This window comes from Oncorhynchus kisutch, linkage group LG18 (genome assembly GCF_002021735.2).
Source record: "Oncorhynchus kisutch isolate 150728-3 linkage group LG18, Okis_V2, whole genome shotgun sequence".
Classification (NCBI taxonomy): Eukaryota; Metazoa; Chordata; class Actinopteri; order Salmoniformes; family Salmonidae; genus Oncorhynchus; species Oncorhynchus kisutch.
In genome coordinates, this window is record NC_034191.2 from 50,196,637 (window position 1) to 50,216,967 (window position 20,331).

General features: G+C 41.0%; 1 protein-coding gene across 1 annotated transcript; it reads right to left on the reverse strand.

Annotated features, from left to right (window-relative positions):
• Positions 1-9,763: 9,763 nt before the first annotated feature.
• LOC109908779 (GTPase IMAP family member 4) lies at positions 9,764-19,498 on the reverse strand. The gene is made up of 3 exons (XM_020507471.2): positions 19,420-19,498; positions 17,874-18,632; positions 9,764-13,123 (listed from the first exon to the last, which is right to left on the reverse strand). The coding sequence occupies exons 1-3, from the start codon at positions 19,448-19,450 to the stop codon at positions 13,098-13,100; spliced, it is 816 nt and encodes a 271-aa protein (XP_020363060.1). The 5' UTR covers positions 19,451-19,498; the 3' UTR covers positions 9,764-13,097.
• Positions 19,499-20,331: the final 833 nt, after the last annotated feature.

Genomic DNA, 20,331 nt, shown 5'->3' on the forward strand with positions numbered 1-20,331 from the left:
TAACAAGGCACATCTGTTAATTGAAATGCATTCCAGGTGACTACCTCATTAAGCTGGCTGAGAGATTGCCAAGAGTGTGCAAAGCTGTAATCAAGGCAGTGTGGCTATTTGGAAGATTCTCAAATATATTTGGATTTGTTTAACACTTTTTTGGTTACTACATGATTCCATATGTGTAATTTCATAGTTTTGATGCCTTCACTATTATTCTACAATGTAGAAAATAGTACAAATAAAGAAAAATCCTGGAAGGAGTAGGTGTGTCCAAACCTTTGACTGGTACTGTATATACTATACCAAGACCAACCGAACAAACTAAATGAAATGTATTTCAACATAAATTGTGGATTGATCTGAGAAAAATGCCTTGGGTTACAATAGTAAACACTGTACTATTTACAATTACAAAGAAGTGGATTCTACAGAAAATTATCCCAATGTGCAATATAACATTCATCTAGTTTCATTATGCATTTCTAATTTTCAAAGGTTTAGTGATATCATAGATGGAATTATTTAGGGTTACGTCATCTATTTTGAATGAATTATTTTGCACTGAGACCAAAGACCCATCACAATGTTTATTTTGTCTGCATACTAAAATGTTCTCTACCCTGTACCGTGAGAGCTTCTCTGGGTCCCAATGTTCCCAATCTCTCACTCCACTCCCCACCAGCCAAATGATATCCCACCACTTAACGTTGAACCAAACCACTGCATCTCCTATGGCAGACACCACTTTGAACACACCACCTCAGACCTATATTCACTCAGACAAACACATAGAGACACACGTAGACACACGCAGAGAAATGCGCACGCACACACACACACACACACACACACGCACACACAAGAACTAGTCCAATCTACAGAGGTTGAGTGACTGAGCACAGCGACCCACTACTCCACTCTACTGAACATTACTGTAGGACCCAAGGGCTTTCAAGCCTCCTGCACGAGAGCAGCCCTTTCATGACGCCCTATAATATCAGATTATTTTCCAAAATGGTGTTAAAGAGCAGATGGGACGGAGTATTTGGTGACAACCCCAAAATGGCTTTTCCATGCCTACAGACATCTTCATCTAAGTCCCACATGTTACCCTATTCTCTACATAGTACACTATAAAGGGAATAGGGTGCCATTTGGGACTTAGACAGATTGGCTGATTTTTCCCCTGTGGAGAAATGCTGTGTAGTTTGGGCATTCTGGGACATCTGCTTGTTCCACTCTGCCACCGGAAACTGCTAATGTTTTAATAGCCACTCCAAATCTGTGTCCCAAAATGGCACTCTATTCCTTATTTAGTGCGCTAGTTAGACCAGCCAGGAGCCATAGGGCTCTGGTCAAAAGCAGTGTTCTATATAGGGAAAAGGTTGTCATTCGGTAGGCCTGAGCGTTCAGTCTATGTTACACAGAGCGATTGCAACACTTTCAAACTAGCTGGTCTGTGATAAGAAAGCTATTTGTGTTTATCCCGTAATCACTTGCATCACTAATCTCACACTGATTGCTTTCACCCAACTTGCTCTTGACCTGCTTTTTTAGATTGAGAAAAGCAACATGGTGCTGTTGTTGAGATTGACAGCACTCTGCAGTAGAGTGCACCCTCTCTTTTTTCCAGACAAATGAGGTGAAACGAACGATGTAACTCAACAGTGTTTGCCTGATCTCAAAATGGAGGACAGAGGATTAAAATTTCTTCGAAACTGTGACCCTATGTTTTGTTCCGATCTCATTGGAAAATTCTTTAGGAAACGATGACTCGACATTAGAGCCTAAAAGAAAAAAAATCACACAATACCCTAGCAGCCTGTAATTTCTGTAACTACTGTCATTTTGATTGCATTTTAAATAATAAAGTTGTTTAAATCACATTTCCACTATGTTGTCCACATCTAACCTTAGTTACTGTTGTGACATTGGGGAATGGCACAGTACAAATATAATGAATCATTTAAACTTAAGTAGCAACACAAAAGAGACTGCCCTGGTGGCCATGCCATGCTGCCCCTCTCGGTCTGTCTCTTGTTCTCCTCCCCCTGACGTGTGTTTTCATTCCCTCCAGCAGAGTTCCTCTTCTTCTTCTTCTTCCACCTTTGAACTCTGTTGGTTCTTCCTGCTGTGTGAGTGCTGACAGCTCTCCATCTCTCAGCGGGGACAGTATTTTACTGGGCCGTTCCCCATCGATGGCAATGATTCTAGTAAACAAACAAACCACTCAGTGGAGTGTTAGGGTAGCCAGTATTTCATCAGCTGTTCATTCTGTTCCTTCTTGGAGCATTGATGTAAAATACGTTTTTAAAAAGGGAAAGATGAAATGACTATGGCTGGGTAAAGTAGTGTAGTCTGCTGGATTTAGCCTCTCCATCAATGTGTTTTGCATTGCAATTCAGCCAAAGCAGTGACTGCAATCTCCCCGGAAATTGAGTTAAGAGGAAATATTCTGGTGGTAGTCTACACTATCATTCAAACACAAAGGTTGGTCCGAATTATTCACTAGCAAACCCTCCTAGCATCAGCAAAAACGGTCCCATCCAACCCAAATTCACTGTTGACTATTCTATTTCCCTGCTTTTGTGGATTAATAAATGAATGGTGCGCGCACACACACACACACACACACACACAGACAGAGAGGCTTGTAGTAAACATTACTATTCTGTACCCCCAAGCCACTAGACCCCATAACAGAGATGGTTAATTGAAATATCACACCACAAACTCAAACAAATCAAAACACCCTGGACCCACTCCAATTCGCATAACGCCCTAACAGATGACAAAATCTCTACCCTCTCCCTCTTCCTCGACAAGAGTAACACAAGCAAGAATGCTGTTTATTGACAGATCCGTGTTCAACACCATAGTGCCCTCCAAGCACATCATTATGCTAAGGACCCTGGGACTGAACACCACCTTCTGCAACTGGATCCTGGACTTCCTGATGTCCCGCCGCCAGGTGGTGATGGTAGGCAACATCACATCCGCCATGCTGACACTCAACACGGGGGCCCCTCAGGGGTGCGTGCTTGGGACCCCTCAGTGGTGTGTGCTTAGTCCCCTCCTGTACTCCCTGTTCACCCACGACTGAGTGGCCGAAACACGACTCCAACACCTTCATTACGTTTGCTGATGACATGACGGTTGTAAGCCTGATCACCAACGACGATGAGAGCCTATAGGGAGGTCAGACACCTGGCAGTGTAGTGCCAGGACAACAACCTCTCCGTCAATGCCAGCAAAACTAAGGAGTTGATCTTAGACGACAGGAATCGGAGGGCTGAGCATGCCCCCAGTACATCACTGGGCCCGAGCTCTCTGCATTCCAAGATGTCTCTACACCAGGCGGTGTCAGAGGAAGGGGCCCTAAAAATTGTCAAAGACTCCAGCCTCCCAAGTAATAGCCTTTTCTCTCTGCTACCACACAGCAAGCATTACCGATGCAACAAGTTTGGAACCAACAGTACCCTGAAAAGCTTGTACCCACAAGCCATAAGGCTGCTAAATAGTTAAATAGTTAACCAAATAGCCAAGTGTCATATCTGGAGGAAACATGGCACCATTCCTACGGTGAAGCATGGTGGTAGCGGTATCATGCTGTGGGGATGTTTTTCAATGGCAGGAACTGGGAGACTAGTCAGGATCGAGGCAAAGATGAACAGAGCAAAATACAGAGAGATCCTTGATGAAAACCTGCTCCAGAGCATGATTGCAAATGTTCACTTTCCAACAGGACAACGACCCTAAGCACACAGCCAAGACAATGCAGGAGTGGCTTCGGGACAAGTCTCTGAATGTCTTTGAGCAGCCCAGCCAGAGCTCAGACTTGAACACAATCAAACATCTCTGGAGAGACCTGAAAATAGCTGTGCAGTAATGCTCCCAATCCAACCTGACAGAGCTTGAGAGGATCTGAAGAGAAGAACGGGAGAAACTCCCCAAATACAGGTGTGTCAAGCTTGTCACGTCATACCCAAGAAAACTCGATGCTGTAATCGCTGCCAAAGGTGCTTCAACAAAGTACTGAGTAAAGGGTCTAAATACTTATGTAAATGTGATATTTCTGGGGGGTTTTAATATAAAATTGGAGTAATTATGGGATATTGTGTGTAGATTGATGAAAAAAAAGAAGATATTATACATTTTTAGGATAAGATTAACGTAACAATATGTGGAATAAGTCAAGCAATCTGAATACTTTCCAAATGCACTGTATCTTCTTCAATTACCTAATACACCTGCACATCGACTCGGTACTGGTACCCGTGTATATAGCCAAGTTATCATTACTCATTGTATATTTATTATTGTGTTATCTATTTCTATTACTTCCTCTCTCTCTGCATTGTTGGGAAGGGCCCATAAGAAAGCATTTCACTGTTGGTCTACAAAGCATGTGACAAATAACATTCGATTCAAAGATTTCAAATGAGCTCGGCAGCCCAGCGCCTGACAGCTAGACTACACACGGCGCAGCAGCATGTGTGTGTCTACCTGGATGCTTCTCACTGTAAACAGGAGTTTGTGTTGCTGTTCCTTCTCTGAACGTGACAGATATTTGGTATAAATTGAAAGCAGGTTTCATTGAGTAGATGTTGGGAGATTAGTGGGGCTGTTTGACTCTCCGTCAGCCTGGCAGGCTTGACTGCGGAATTCACTGCTGCTATACTTGTTCAAGGAACACAAGTGTGTATTTTTAGGATTAGCACCTACAGCGATAGACCGGTAGAGTGTGTTAGCCAGGGCCAGGGGGCATTGGACCACACAGAGAGTGGACCACACACACGCATGCACAAACATGCACACACACACACACACACAATTGTTATCCCATTCTTCCTGATAAACCATGTGGTACAACAAATAACAGCAAGCGCATAACTGTTTAAGAAGCTCTTTGTAACCGTCCTCAGGGAAAACAGTAAGAAGAGCCAAAAGAAAGGAAACTTCACCAAGCCAGAAAGAAGCCTGTCACCAGAGCGTGATTCAAACAAACACGAGTCTACCCCTGAAGGAATACACTAGACTGGAGTAAGACACCACAAAGGGGTTGAGAGACATGCAGAAGAAAGCACCAGGGACTCTGAAACAATAACATTGTGTCCATTTCTCCATATCCCACATCAGGTGGGCCACTGGAGGAGAGCACTGGGGTTTAGGTAATGGTGGGAATGGAGATGTGCACCGCCAAGAGGATTGCTCTATACTGTCAGTGGTTTTGTAGTGGAGTCAGTGGCCAGTCCAACAGTGTAGTGTATATTATACATATAGTATAGTAGTATATTATAGTATAACATGCCCGTACGCATAATAATCTGGTAAAACCCGCCTGGCAACCACCCCTCTAAAATGAGCAGAACAGTAGGAATGGATGGTCCACTGAGTGTTATCAGCAAGTGCACATATGATGTCTTATTGCCATCTACTGGTAGTGAGTGGTACTCATGGAAAAGAAGTGTATTTGGAATCGTCTCAAGACATCTATCTGCATTGCCTCACACAATTTCCAAACGCCACGGTTGCCTAGGGTCTGGTTTGGGACTGCATTTGGAATAGGATGACATTTGAATTCATATGATAGTCTAGATAGAACTACCCAAATGGAGGCCATTTTATTAGCTTTTCAGTGGCTTTTGTGTCAGTAGCATTTCAGCTTAAAAGCACCTTCTCCAAATATACAATTATTTACCATGCCAAGTTTTGAATGACTTTGTCACAGTAATTTTGCGGTGAACTTCACAGGATGACTCTTCAACAAATCTCTCTCCGGCTTTATTGTTGGAATTGACTTCACAGTGTTTTGGAGACAAATAGCTCAGCAACCCCACCAAATTTGTTGCTGACAGGTGTATAAAATCGAGCACATAGACATGCAATCTCCATAGAGAAACATTGGCAGTAGAATGGACTTACCGAAGAGCTCACTGGCCTTCAACGTGGCACCGTCATAAGATGCCACCTTTTCAATAAGTCAGTTTGTCACATTTCTGCCCCGCTAGAGTCGCCCCGGTCAACTGTAAATGCTGTTATTGTGAAGTGGAAACGTCTAGGAGCAACAACGGTTCAGCCGCAAAGTGGTAGGCTGCACAAGCTCACAAAACGGGACCGACTTATTATCTATGCATAGTCACTTTATCCATATGTAGAAATTACCCCGAGCACATTGACTCGGTACCCGTAGCCTCATTATTGTTATTTTATGGTTACTTGTTTTCTTTAGTTTATTTAGGAAATATTTGTTCTTAAAACTGCATTGTTGGTTAAGAGCTTGTAAGTAAGCATTTCATAGCAACTCCACATTACTGCCCATGATCTTGGCATGAGATGTTCGACGAGCAGGCGTCCACATACTTTTGGTCAAGTAGTGTATCATGGTTTCCATAACAACTCAACTTGTCATTAGTCAACCTGCCTGTTCATTTTGGAGGTATCGCTAATCAGTCATGATTGACTTCAATTACTCTGACAAACACTCCACATTGACCGATACTCCAAGGGCTCCACTTAACCTCAAAGTCTAGGCAAGGACCACTTAACCTCAATGTCTAAGATGTTGGGGGAGGGGTGTCTGTCCTACATTTAAGAGATACAGTGCATTCGGAAAATACTCAAGACTCCTTGACTTTTTCCACATTTTGTTACGTTACAGCCTTATTCTAAAATGGATTAAAGTGGGGATTTTTTCATCATCAATCTACACGCAATACCCCATAATGACAAAGCAAAAACAGGTTTAGAAATGTTTGCAAATGTATAATAATTTTTAAAAAGTATTCAGACCATTTACTCAGTACTTTGTTGAAGAACCTTTGACAGATATTACAGCCTCGAGTCTTCTTGGGTATGACGCTACAACCTTGGGACACCTGTATTTGGGGAGTTTCTCCCATTCTTCTCTGCAGATCCTCTCAAGCTCTGTCAGGTAGGATGGGGAGCGTCACTGCATAGTTATTTTCAGGTCTCTCCAGAGATGCTAGATTGGGTTCAAGTCCAGGCTCTGACTTGGCCACTCAAAGACATTCAGACTTGTCCCGAAGCCACTCCTGCGTTGTCTTGGCTGTGTGCTTAGGGTCGTTGTCCTGTTGGAAGGTGAACCTTCGCCTCAGTCTGAGGTCCTGAACAGGTTTTCTTCAAGGATCTCGATGTACTTTGCTAAATTTATCTTTCCCTCGATCCTGACTAGTCTCCCAGTCCCTGACACTGAAACACATCCCTACAGCATTATGCTGCCACCACCATGCTTCACCGTAAGGATGGTGCCAGGTTTCCTCCAGACGTGACGCTTGGCATTCAGGCTAAAGACTTTAATCTTGATTTCATCAGACCTGATAATCTTGTTTCTCATGGTCTGAGAGTCCTTTAGGTGCCTTTTGGCAAACTCCAAGTGGCTGTCATGTGCCTTTTACTGAGAAGTGGCTTCCATCTGGCCACTCTACCATAAAGGCCTGTTTGGTAGAGTGCTGCAGAGATGGCTGTCCTTCTGGAAGCTTCTCACATGTCCAACAGAGGAACTCTGGAGCTCTGTCAGAGTGACCATTGGTCACCTCCCAGACCATTGGTCACCTCCTTGGTCACCTCCCAGACCAAGGCCCTTCTCCCCCGATTGCTCAGTTTGGCCAGGCGGCTAGCTCTAGGAAGAGTCTTGGTGATTCAAAACTTCTTCCATTTAAAGAATGATGGAGGCCACTTTGTCCTTAGGGACCTTCAATGCTGCATACATTTTTTTGGTACCCTTCCCCAGATCTGTCCCTCGACACAACCCTGTCTCAGAGCTCTGCAGACAATTCCTTCGACCACATGGCTTGGTTTTTGCTCTGACAAGCACTGTCAACTGTGGGCCCTTATATAGACAGATGTGTGCCTTTCCAAATCATGCCCAATCAGTTGAATTTATCATAGGTGGACTCCAAGCAAGTTGTAGAAACATCTCAAGGATGATCAATGGAAACAGGATGCACCTGAGCTCAATTTCATGTCTCATAGCAAAGGGTCTGAATACCTACGTAAATTAGGTATGTTTTTTTTCTTAATACATTTGATACAATTTCTAAAAACCTGTTTCCGCTACGTCATTATAGGGTATTGTGTATAGATTGATTTTTTAAAAAATAGCAATTTTAGAATAAGGCCAAACTGTTCGGACCCTACAGACGATTTCTTGAGAAGACTGAATTTCGGGATGCCTCTTGGTCTCACAAACACCGCTGTAGCTCGGCCACCTCCCACCGCAGATGCGGAAGGCTGACATACGCCATGCGGTGGATTCACACGCCGCCCATGTAAAAAAAAAAAAAAACATCTATAATTTAAACTGCAATATGTAAAAGATAAATTTTAAAAAACAAATCTGAGAAGCGGTAGATCTGTTGTGTGTTTTCTATGCTTCCCGTTCTTAAGTCTTTTACTTTCGTAGCTTGAAACAGTTGAAAATATGGATATGGCAAAGATATTCCACAGCGGTTTAGATGGTACAATGATTCTCTACACTACACTTGCTCGTTTCGTCAAACTGAAATTAGGCCAACTATTCACCATTTTTGCATCTTTAAAGTTGTAATATGAAACATTTTGGGTAACCCGACCAAATTCACATAGACATGTGAGTTATACATCTGTCATTCTCATTGAAAGCATTTCTATAAAGCAGAAGATCTGTTCTGTACGCTATTTCTATGCTTCCTATTCTTAAGTGTCGTTTTTGCATCTCACTTTCAATTTTGTATACCAGCCTCAAACAGCTGAAAATACAATATTCTCAGTTATGGAAAATATATTTCACAGCGGTTTAGATGGTACAATGACTTTCTACACTATACGTGCGCTTGTTCGGTCACAAACTAAAATTAGACAAACTATTCGATTTTTTTTTAAAGGAAATCATGGAGCGATTTTGATGGGGATGTTTTTATGTTACTTAGATTGACACATGGGTAATTCAATAGACTAAAGGAAAAGAGAGAACCTATACTTGGAAAATTGTACTGAGGAAAATGTTGAATCACGAGCAGGCCCTAAATTTGTAGTCCACACATTGACCAGGAGATGTCAGTCTTGAAACAACACGCCATCATCAGCATGTGCCTCTGTCTCAATTAGTTATCTGTGATTCCTCGAATCCTATCTCCCTGCCTCCTTAACTGTGTTGGAAGAGAAGATCTATGGTCTCTTCCCCATGACCTTTTTCAATGGGTTTCAGGAGGAGAGAGCATGCAAGGAATTGAGAAAAGATTGAGAAAGAGCCTGTGGCTGTTTTTCATGACCAATGCTGGTACATTTTTGCTTCAGATACTAACAATAACAAACTACTGCAGGTCAAAGGTTATCTTCCAATTCATCAAAATATGAACTTCATTTAGATACATTTTTTTAAAATGTACTTGTCTACTATAGCAAGACAAAATATAACAGGGTGTTCACACAAACAAACGAAACAACAATTATATGGAAACAAAAGACAACTTAAGTTGCACTGACTAGAGAAGACACCTTCTACCACATATCTATTTTATTGACTCAGAACCCTTAAATGAAAATGTAACTCACAGAATGCAATGTAACAGCAAGACAAATCACCAATATGAATATGTTTGTAAAATAGTTTGTATACAATATCAACATAGAAAACAGTCAGTGTTATACCCATCATTGGATGTTAGTTAGTGAATGGAGCTACTACTACTACTAGTAATGCTTCTCAGTATAGGAAGCAATTATAAAGAGTAAAGGGATATCTTAAAAAGAATGACATAATAATAGACATCTTTTCCACCTTTATTCACAGTACTAAAGGATAACTGCACTTCTTGATTTGGCTTCAATTTAGATTTGGTTCATTTAAAGAAATGCTTAGCAGCCATGACTAAATTCAAACCTGAGTTGGTTTCGGGTGTTGCTTGATGTGGGTGTCTCGTGTGTTTGCAGGTGTGATGAGTTAGACAAATTATTTCACCAATTACTGTAGCTTCAGCCGGGTTGGTGTGCGACGGTGGCAAAATTGGTTTGACTTTGGATAGCCTAACTCTGGGGGATAGTTAGGGACCATACAATAAATGACTATGTAAATGGGACAATATTTTCATGTTGCACATCTTTTAGTGGTCTGAAATGCATTCAATAGTTGTATATGCATTTCTATCATTTATATTTGGTTTGAGGTCATTGAAGTTCATTGAAGTTTAAAGCCATTAAATATTGTCCCATGTACATTGTGTGATTTACTGATGATCCCTAACTAGCCCTTTAGGAATATAAAATGTCATACCAAATTGAGGATTGGCATTATGATGGGGTCACATGCAGCTGTGCTCCAAATGGATGATTATTTGGGTGCTGCCAGCTGTAGGCATATGGTCAGGATTAAAATAAACCCAACCCACAGAAATAAGCCATTTTCAAAACAAGAAACCTATTCAATACCATCATAATGGACCACATTGCAATACTGCAACAGATTAGTTAGGAATTAAACATACAATTACTAATCTGAATAATTAAGAGACCGCACTCAGAGGGTTATGGAAGCATATAGCTGCCACAAAATTATAATATTAAAATGCATTGTGCCATTGATTTATCATTATCCAACTTGCATTTAAAAACTATTTCAGCAGCTATTCCCTTGCAAAGAAGGTAGGGTTTGATACATGAGCCTGATAAATAAAAATGCACATTTATCATTTCACACCCATATACAAAACCCAGACAAGAATATGTATATATTCTCTACTAGTAGAGTAAAACAGTACCTGCACTTCAAGTGCTTGATAAAAATACTATACACTTTTTGGTCACAAATTGGGGTAGCTTTTAACAAACTTTTCCTTAACATTAACATTTATTAAAAATGTAAAAAACATAATAGCGCAATCTAGCATGTGCTGTACACATTAGGTTAAGGGACTTCCTTGTCTCTGTCCCAGCCTCAGAGACTTGTCATGTACAGTAGTTTTCCCATGATCCTCACTTCATGAAGAAAACGGTAGATATACAGGGCCTATATTGGTACACATTTGACCTCTAAAGTCATGCTTTTTTCAATCTTGTACAATCTTTTATTTCAACCTTGTATATCTTTATTTTTTACTATGTTCTACATCGTAGAATAATAGTGAAGACATCAAAACTATGAAATAACACATATGGAATCATGTAGTAACCAAAAAAAAGTGTTAAAAAAATCAAAATATACTTTATATTTTAGATTCTTCAAAGTAGCCACCTTTTGCCTTGATGACAGCTTTGCAAACTCTTGCATTCTTTCAACCTCTCCTTCTTGGTCAAATAGCCCTTACACAGTCTGGAGATGTGTTTTGGGTCATTGTCCTGTTGAAAAACAAATGATAGTCCCACTAAACACGAACCAGATGGGATGGTGTATTGCAGCATGGTATCCATGCTGGTTAAGTGTGTCTTGAATTCTAAATAAATCACTGGCAGTGTCACCAGAAAGCATCCCCACACCATCACACCTCCATGCCTCACTGTGGGAACCTTATCCTATCCTAATGAACTTATCCTCTGCAGCAGAGGTAACTCTGGTACTTCCTTTCCTGCGGTCCTCATGAGAGCCAGTTTCATCATAGCACTTGATGGTTTTTGCGAATGCACTTGAAGAAACTTTTCAATGTTCTTGAAATTTTCCAGAATGACTGACCTTCATGTCTTAAAGTAATGATGGACTGTTGTTTCTCTTTGCTTATTTGAGCTGTTCTTGCCATAATATGGACTTGGTCTTTTAACAAATAGGGCTATCTTCTGTATACCACCCCTACCTTGTCACAACACAACTGATTGGCTCAAACGCATTGAGGAAAGAAATTCCACAAATTAACTTTACACAAGGAACACCTGTTAATTGAAATTCATTCCAGGTGACTAGCTCATGCAGCTGGTTGAGAGAATGCCAAGAGTGTGCAGAGCTGTCAAGGCAAAGGGTGGCTACTATGAAGAATCTCAAATATATTTTCATTTGTTTAACACTTTTTTGGTTACTACATTATTCCATGTGTTATTTCATAGTTTAGTTTTGACGTCTTCACTATTATTCTACAATGTAGAAAACAGTAAAAATAAAGGAAAATCCTAGAATGAGTTGGTGTCCAAACTTTTGACTGGTACTGTAATGTGATTTGCTTCTTACTTCATGTGCAAATCAGATACAATAAAATCCCCAAATATATACATTGCATCAGAACTGTCATAGGTACGAGGTACACCTAACAGTCTCAAAAAGCATGAACAGCATCATCAGGGATCTCGCTAGAGTTCAGAAACCTACATTTTCAAAACGCAGACCATCATAAAATCAAGGTTTCTAACCATTTTATATTAAAAGTTTTCTTTTGTTGCTTCAATAGAGTGATCAGGGACATGCAACTATAGTTTTCCTTCACATAAAATATATTAGGTCAACACATTCAGCAGAAAATAGCTTCATTATCATCAGATGACAACAGAAGTGAAACGCTATTTGGCCGGCAGCCACATAATTTACTTAGGTTTTACCAGAGAAAAGCAGGCTACACCGATAAAATGTACTGAAGAAAAGTAGCTACACATCAGTCAGAGCGCTGTCTTCTGATAGAATGCCCGTTCGTGAATTCTCATTGGAGTGTAGAATTGCAACTGAAGCAACAAAAAAAAAGAAGCCTGATGCCGAGCAGCAATTACAAGAAGTATTTTAGATCTATGTTTACAAAATGCAGCAAGATATTTATGGGTTTTATCTCCCCCCCCCCCCCCCCTGTGGTGTGATAAAACGCAGAATTCCGCATTAACGTGACCCCTGATCATGTTAACCTACATCCAGTTACAGATAACTATTATTTATATAAAAAGGTAGATAGATTAAGTCTTAAAGGTTTAAAAGAATCTGGGCCTGTATTCATAAAGCATCTCAGAGTAGGAGTACTGATCTAGGATCAAGTCCCCCCCCCCCCCCCCCAGTCTCATTCATTATGATCTAAAAGGGGAACTGATCGTAGATCAACATTCCTACTCTGAGACGCTTTATGAATACAGGCCCTGAGGTTGGGGTAACGTATGGACATAGAGCTCTGAAATCAGTACTGCGGTGGCTCACCAGCTCTCCTTCAGTCAGTCAGTCCATCCACTGAATCTGAAAATGGACACATAATAACAGACAAGGATTACTATAGATGTACAGTACCAGTCAAAAGTTTGGACACACACATTCAAGGGTTTTTCTTTATTTTCACTATATTCTACAATTTTTCCTTGTGAATGCGTTTGAACAAATAAGTTGTGTTGTGACAAGGTAGGAGTGGTATACAGAAGATAGCCCTAATTGGTAAAAAACCAAGTCCATAATATGGCAAGAACAGCTCAAATAATCAAAGAGAAACGACAGTCTATCATTACTCTAAGACATGTAGGTCAGTCAAAATTAAGAACTTTTAAAGTTTCTTCAAGTACAGTCACAAAAACTATCAAGCGCTAGGATGAAACTGGCTCTCACAAGAACCGCTACAGGAAAGGAAGAACCAGAGTTACCTCTGCCGAAGAGGATCATTAGAGTTACCAGCCTCAGAAATTGTAGGCCAAATAAATGCTTCACAGAGTTACAGTAACAGACACATCTCAACATCAACAGTTCAGAGCGGACTGTGTGAATCAGGCCTTTATGGTCGAATTGCTGCAAAGAAACCACTACTAAAGGACACCAATAAGAAGAAGATACTTGTTTGGGACAAAAACCACACGCAATGGACATTAGACCAGTGGAAATCTGTCCTTTGGTCTGATGAGTCCAAATTTGAAATGTTTGGTTCCAACCGCTATGTCTTTGTGAGACACAGAGTAGGTGAACAGATGATCTCCGCATGTGTGTTTCTCACCGTGAAGCATGGAGGAGGTGTAATGGTGTGGGGGTGCTTTGCTGGTGACACGATCAGTGATTCATTTGGAATTCAAGGCACACTTAACCAGCATGGCTACCACAGAATTCTGCAGTGATACACATCCCACCTGGTTTGTGCTTAGTGGGACTATCATTTGTTTTTTGACAGGACAATGTCCCAACACACCTCCAGGCTATGTAAGGGCTATTTGACTAAGAAGGAGAATGATCAAGAGCTACATCAGATGACCTGGCCTCCACAATCACCTGACCTCAACCCAATTGAGATGGTTTGAGATGAGTTGGACTGCAGAGTGAAGGACAAGCAGCCAACAAGTGCTCCGCATATGTGGGAACTCCCCCTTGGAAAAGCATTCTAGGTAAAGCTGGTTGAAAGAAGGCCAACAGTGTGCAAAGTTGTCAAGGCAAAGGGTGGCTACTTTGATGAATCTAAAATATAAAGTATATTTTGAGTTGTTTAACACTTTTTTGGTTACTACATGATCCCATATCTGTTATTTCATAGTTTTGATGTCTTCACTATTATTCTACAATGTAGAAAATAGTCCAAATAAATAAAACCCTGGAATGAGTAGGTGTGTCCAAACGTTTGACTGTTACTGTATATGTAATATCTAATGATGCACCGATATGACATTTTTGGCCGATACCAATATTTTCCTTGCAAAACCAAAACCCGATACAGATATTTGACATTTTTGCGGCCTTTTAAGAATTCTAGTACGGCGCACAATTGGCCCAGCGTCATCCAGGATGTCATTGTAAATGAGAATTTGTTTTTAACTAACTTGCCTAGTTACACACACACCACACTGACCAAAAAGTTATTTTTTGGGGCATTTACGCATGTCCCCATTACCAGCAAAACATAATCAAAACCTATTTCTTTCACTTACTTGCTGTGCTGTTTCGTTGTTCATTTGTTGAGTCGTTTCATTCTCAACCAGGATTTCTATGGAACGTCGTTTGGGTCTTTGCTTGTCAAAAAAAGATACACGTCAAATAACACTATTTGACGTGTCAAATAACGACAATCTGTTTCGGTAGCAAGCTAACTATATAGCTACGTGTCATCATCTAAAATAACCCTAACTTATGAGACAGTTCTTACTTGATTAATGGTGGTCGGACCCATCTATGTGAAGCTAGCCACAATAAGGATTAGCCACAATCGTGCACTTTGCGGCTAGCCTTCAAAATAAAAGTATGGCATAATTCTACTATTTGTATTCAGTTTTATTTTGAAGGTAAACGGCAAATTCCACTATTGTGCCTAATCATTATTGTGACTAGCTTCACAACACATTACTTGGTCGGTCGAGCCACTAGCAAGATGAAGCTAGCTAGCTGCTTATAACGCTAGCTTTGGGCAATAGGGTTAAGTAGCTGGCTAGCTATTTATTTTTATGTACTGAACTTCAATTTCAATAGGCGAACAAAAAGTGGCAACCTAGCTAATACTTACAAGGGTTCCTAAACCATTGCTAAGAATAATGAAAATGACTGCAGTTTCAACTCGTCATTGTTTTCAGGCTGGTTGTATTGGTGCTAGCTAAGGAACCAAGCTAAAGCTAGCTACCCCGGAAGTTGCGGTCGAACAAATTATGCTTTATTACCAATGCAGTATTGTAAACTAGAGGCCGACCGATTATGATTTTCAACGCCAAAACCGATTATTGGAGGACCAAAAATGCCAATACTGATTAATCTGCCATTTTTTTTTTTTATGTATTTGTAATAATGACAATTACAACAATACTGAATGAACACTAATTTTAACTTAATATAATACATCAATAAAATCTATTTAGCCTCAAATAAATAATGAAACATGTTCAATTTGGTTTAAATAATGCAAAAACAAAGTGTTGGAGAAGAAAGTAAAAGAGCAATATGTGCCATGTAAAAAAGCTAACATTTCAGTTCCTTGCTCAGAACCTGAGAACATATGAAAGCTGGTGGTTCCTTTTAACATGAGTCTTCAATATTCCCAGATAAGAAGTTTTAGGTTGTAGTTATTATAGGACTATTTCCCTCTATACCATTTGTATTTCATTAACCTTTGACTATTGGATGTTCTTATAGGTACTTTAGTATTGCCAGTGTAACAGTATAGCTTCCAACCCTCTCCTCGCTCCTCCCTGGACACGAACCAGCAACACAACGACAACAGCCACCATCGAAGCAGCGTTACCCATGCAGAGCAAGGGGAACAACTAATAGAAAGCTCAGAGCGAGTGACATTTGAAACGCTATTAGCTCGCACCCCGCTAACTAGCTAGCCATTTCACATCGGCTACACCAGCCTCATGTCGGGAGTTGATAGGCTTGAAGTCATAAACAGCACAATGCTTGATGCACAACGAAGAGCTGCTGGCAAAACACACAAAAGTGCTGTTTGAATTAATGCTTACGCGCCTGCTTCTGCCTACCACCGCTCAGTCAGATCCTTGTATGCTCAGTCAGATTATACACAACGCAGGACACGCTAGATAATATCTAGTAATATCATCAACCATGTGTAGTTAACTAGTGATTATGATTGATTGTTTTTTATAATATAAGATTAATAAGTTAAACGCTAACTAGCAACTTACCTTGGCTTACTGCATTCGCATAACAGTCTCCTTGTGGAATGCAACGAGAGAGAGGCAGATCGTTAATGTGTTGGACTAGTTAACTGTAAGGTTGCAAAATTGGATCCCCCGAGCTGACAAGGTGAAAATCTGTCGTTCTGCCCCTGAACAAGGCAGTTAACCCACCATTCCTAGGCCGTCATTGAAAATAAAAATGTGTTCTTAACTGACTTGCCTAGTTAAATAAATGTATATAAAAATTAAAATAAATAACATTTAAAAATAAAAATACATTAAAAAAAATACATTTAAATTTAAAAAATCGCCGCCCAAAAATACAGATTTCCGATTGTTATGAAAACTTGAAATCGGCCCTAATCAAATCTGCAATTCTGATTAATCGGTCGACCTCTATTGTAAACACATCGTTTGTGGCCGGTGTTTGCAGACTTTTTTGTACAGCTTTGAGTGCTACGGTATATTTTTTGACACGCAAAGACCCAAACGGCGTTCCATAGTATGTATGTCGTGAAGCTAATAGCAGTGACGCTATTACTGTGTAACTCCGGTAGGGCAACATCTGAAATATAGCACACTTGGTAGTGTGTACCGGTGCTCGACCAGTCGGCGAAAGCCAACAGCACCCATGACAGAGAACAGTTGACTGTCAAAGGCAATGAATTCCATTATCTTGGCTTTCATGGATTTCGCCTGAGTTGAAATGTTCTTACTCTTTCAAATGACTGCTCGACTTGTTGACTGCTCAATCCACACAGCAGACATTGTGTGGGCTAGGTTAGGAATGCTGTGTTGAACGTGCAGTGCAAAATTGTACGTGGCGTTATCACGCCATGTACCTACATTATATAGGTATGCACAGTAGCTTTGACATTGTTTTTTAACAATCGCCGTTAAACTTGATATCGGGCCGATACCGATGTTGGCATTTTTAGCTAACATCAGCCAATTCCGATATATTGTGCATCCCTAGTAATATCATTGGTATAACTATCATTGTCTTCACGTCTATGTGAAACTATCTTGTTAAAGACTCGTTCATTGAAGTATTGATATTACTATAGAGGAATATTGCCTTGTCCTGGACAATCATCATGGATTCTTCTCTATTCCCAAGCAGCAGACATGAGATAAGAGGAGAGATAGTTGGGAAAGAAAATGAAGGAAGAAATGTAAGGAGGGGGAGAGGATGTACTTGGTACAATGTACATAACTACCACATGAGTAATTCAAATACAGTTACCCTAAGTGGAATAATACAACAGTAATGCAAGTACTAGTTTTGCAGAGAAGAGCAAGGATTATAAATGTCACCCCGTGTGAGGTTTAGCCTATGATACTGCTGTTACCTGGTACAAGACTATATCTGAGTTGTCAGTAAAGCTGTCACTCACTGTGGGGCGGGTCCATGTCCATTTTGGCCAATCCTACGGCAGAATTCACTTTGGGCCTTGCTCCAAGCTCCCGGTTCTGGGTTTGGTTCTGATTCTGGCCCAGGGGTTTCTTCTCCTCCACATCCTCTGGGTTATAGATGCCCTCCTCCGCCACCACCTTCTCTATCTTCTCCATAAGCTGCCGCAGCTGGGGGTGCTCCCCAAATATGTAGTTGCTGATGACAAAGTACCGCATCTTGCACTTTTCCAGCACCCACTGCAGATCCTTCCCCTCTCGCTTGATGTGCCTCTCGATGGACATGTTCCTCAGCACATCTGCCCAGGTGAACACCACGATGGTATGCCTCCACACACGCTCCCCGAACAGAGCCAAGTGCTCCTCGATGCGGGCCCGGTCCACCTCGGTAAACATGCCCACAGGGATGACCAGCAAGAAAGCGTGGGGGCCCAGGGGCCCGCACATGGAGGCGCCCCGCACCATCTCCTGCTGGTAGACTGGTGGCGTGGACTGGGTCGAGAACCAGCCCGGCGTGTCTATTACCGTCACCTGGCGCCCCTCCACCTCAGTCTGACGCTTGACACAGAATTCAGCCGCCCGCTCCAGGCGGAACTCCTCGTGGCCCAGTATGGTATTGCCTGTCAGGCTCTTCCCAGGCCACCTCCAGCCCAACAGCACCAGCCTCAACTCAGTTAGATGGTTGGCTTCCCGGGCTGCTGCCGCCAGCCTCTTCTCTTCCTCCTCTGGGTCAGGGACATCTCCTGGGAGTACAAACATCACAACTCATTAGCAAGGACTTTTTAGCTAATACTGTTTTAGTCCCCGTTTCAGCAATTACGTTTTGATAAAGGAAACTTGTAGCAACAAGCCATACCTCCACTTTAGCATGTTTATCAGTAATTACATATCAAAGCTCTTCCGCTGTATAGACAATATTGGCAACTATGTTCGTTGCTAACTAAATAGATAGACTAATTACACTGACATGCCAATTAAGGTCACACTACTGGCAACATTTTTATAGGCTAGAAACTTTACAACTATACCGTAAGTGAACCACGCAGTTTAGCTACAGAATATTTAGTTGGTGGTGCATAATCATTTTTATCAAGTTCAAATCCCTTTAATAAAGCCAGTGTATAAACGAGTCATAGCCTGCCTTTCTGCATTGAGATCAATGAGTAGTTAGTTACTGTATCACTTTCATTCGTTCGTTCGCGTCAACATTCAAATCCAGCCAGCTCATCTCCTGTGTGGCTATGGTTGAAACCGGATCTTGCTCTGTATCAGCCGAGTTATTCTAACATTTGACTCATAGTGACCCGGTCTGAAGCAGTAAACTAGCTAGTTTAAGTGAAACGTGTCACGTTCGGCTCAGAGTTAGTTTAAACTGCATAGTTAACCAAACTAGCTAGCCACTGTAGCTTACGTTAGCAATGTTGTTACTGTTAACCTTCAGTGAACTATCGATAACCTTATCTTAATACGTTTTGTTCGATGAGTTGTATCGATTTACTTGAGACACCTTTTGTCTTTTAGAAGACCCACCTATTGATTGCACTTCTTTCTCCGATTCCATGTCGCTGTTTAGTTTTCCAAAGTTGAATCACAGCTAGATGAGACAGATATTTCACCGGATGTATAAATGTGAGACATCCGGTTAGCGTTTCCTCTCACTACCAAATATGGTAGTGAGAGAAAGCCCGTTTGCCGGCAGTGGGAGAACATTGAGCTAGATGGATTTTGGCTGACATTCTGCTAATTTTCTCATCAATGATCTCTATACAGTTTTCTGTTTCCAAAACTAGAATCTATAACAAACAGAGTGCACTAAGTTTGGTAGACTTGACTTACCTAATTGTTTATAGAGATGACTTTGTTTAGGACGAGTGCACTAGATAATGAGCGTTTTCCTAATGAACGTCATATAGGCACAAATGGTCTTCATCCTCTTCTTGGCGGTAGCTAGCTTGTCCCAAGTAGATATCTAGCTGCCTATACAGCGGAAGAGCTTTGATTTGTAATTACTGATAAACATGCTAAAGTGGAGGTATGGCTTGTTGCTTCAAGCTTCCTTTATCACCACGTAATTGCAGAAACGGGGACTAAAACAGTATTAGCTAAACAGTCCGTGCTTAATGAGTTGTGATGTTCACACACAAAAAAACACTTACTTTGCTTAAATAGCTAGAAATCGATTCCTTTGCAAGTTTTCCTCAATACTAGTACTCCTGTGAATCCACTTTTTTTCACGATAAGAAACACGTCATCAATAAATACCTTGTTTACTGTCAAATGGATGGGAGGAAAATCCAATTTCCAACAGACGCTGAAAGGTATGTAATAAATAATAAAGATGCATTTGGAGCAATTATTGCATGGTGAGGCACACGTCATTGGTTGTGTAATCAGTAGAGTGCTGTATCCATGACTACCCATCGAATCAATCACCAAAGCAAT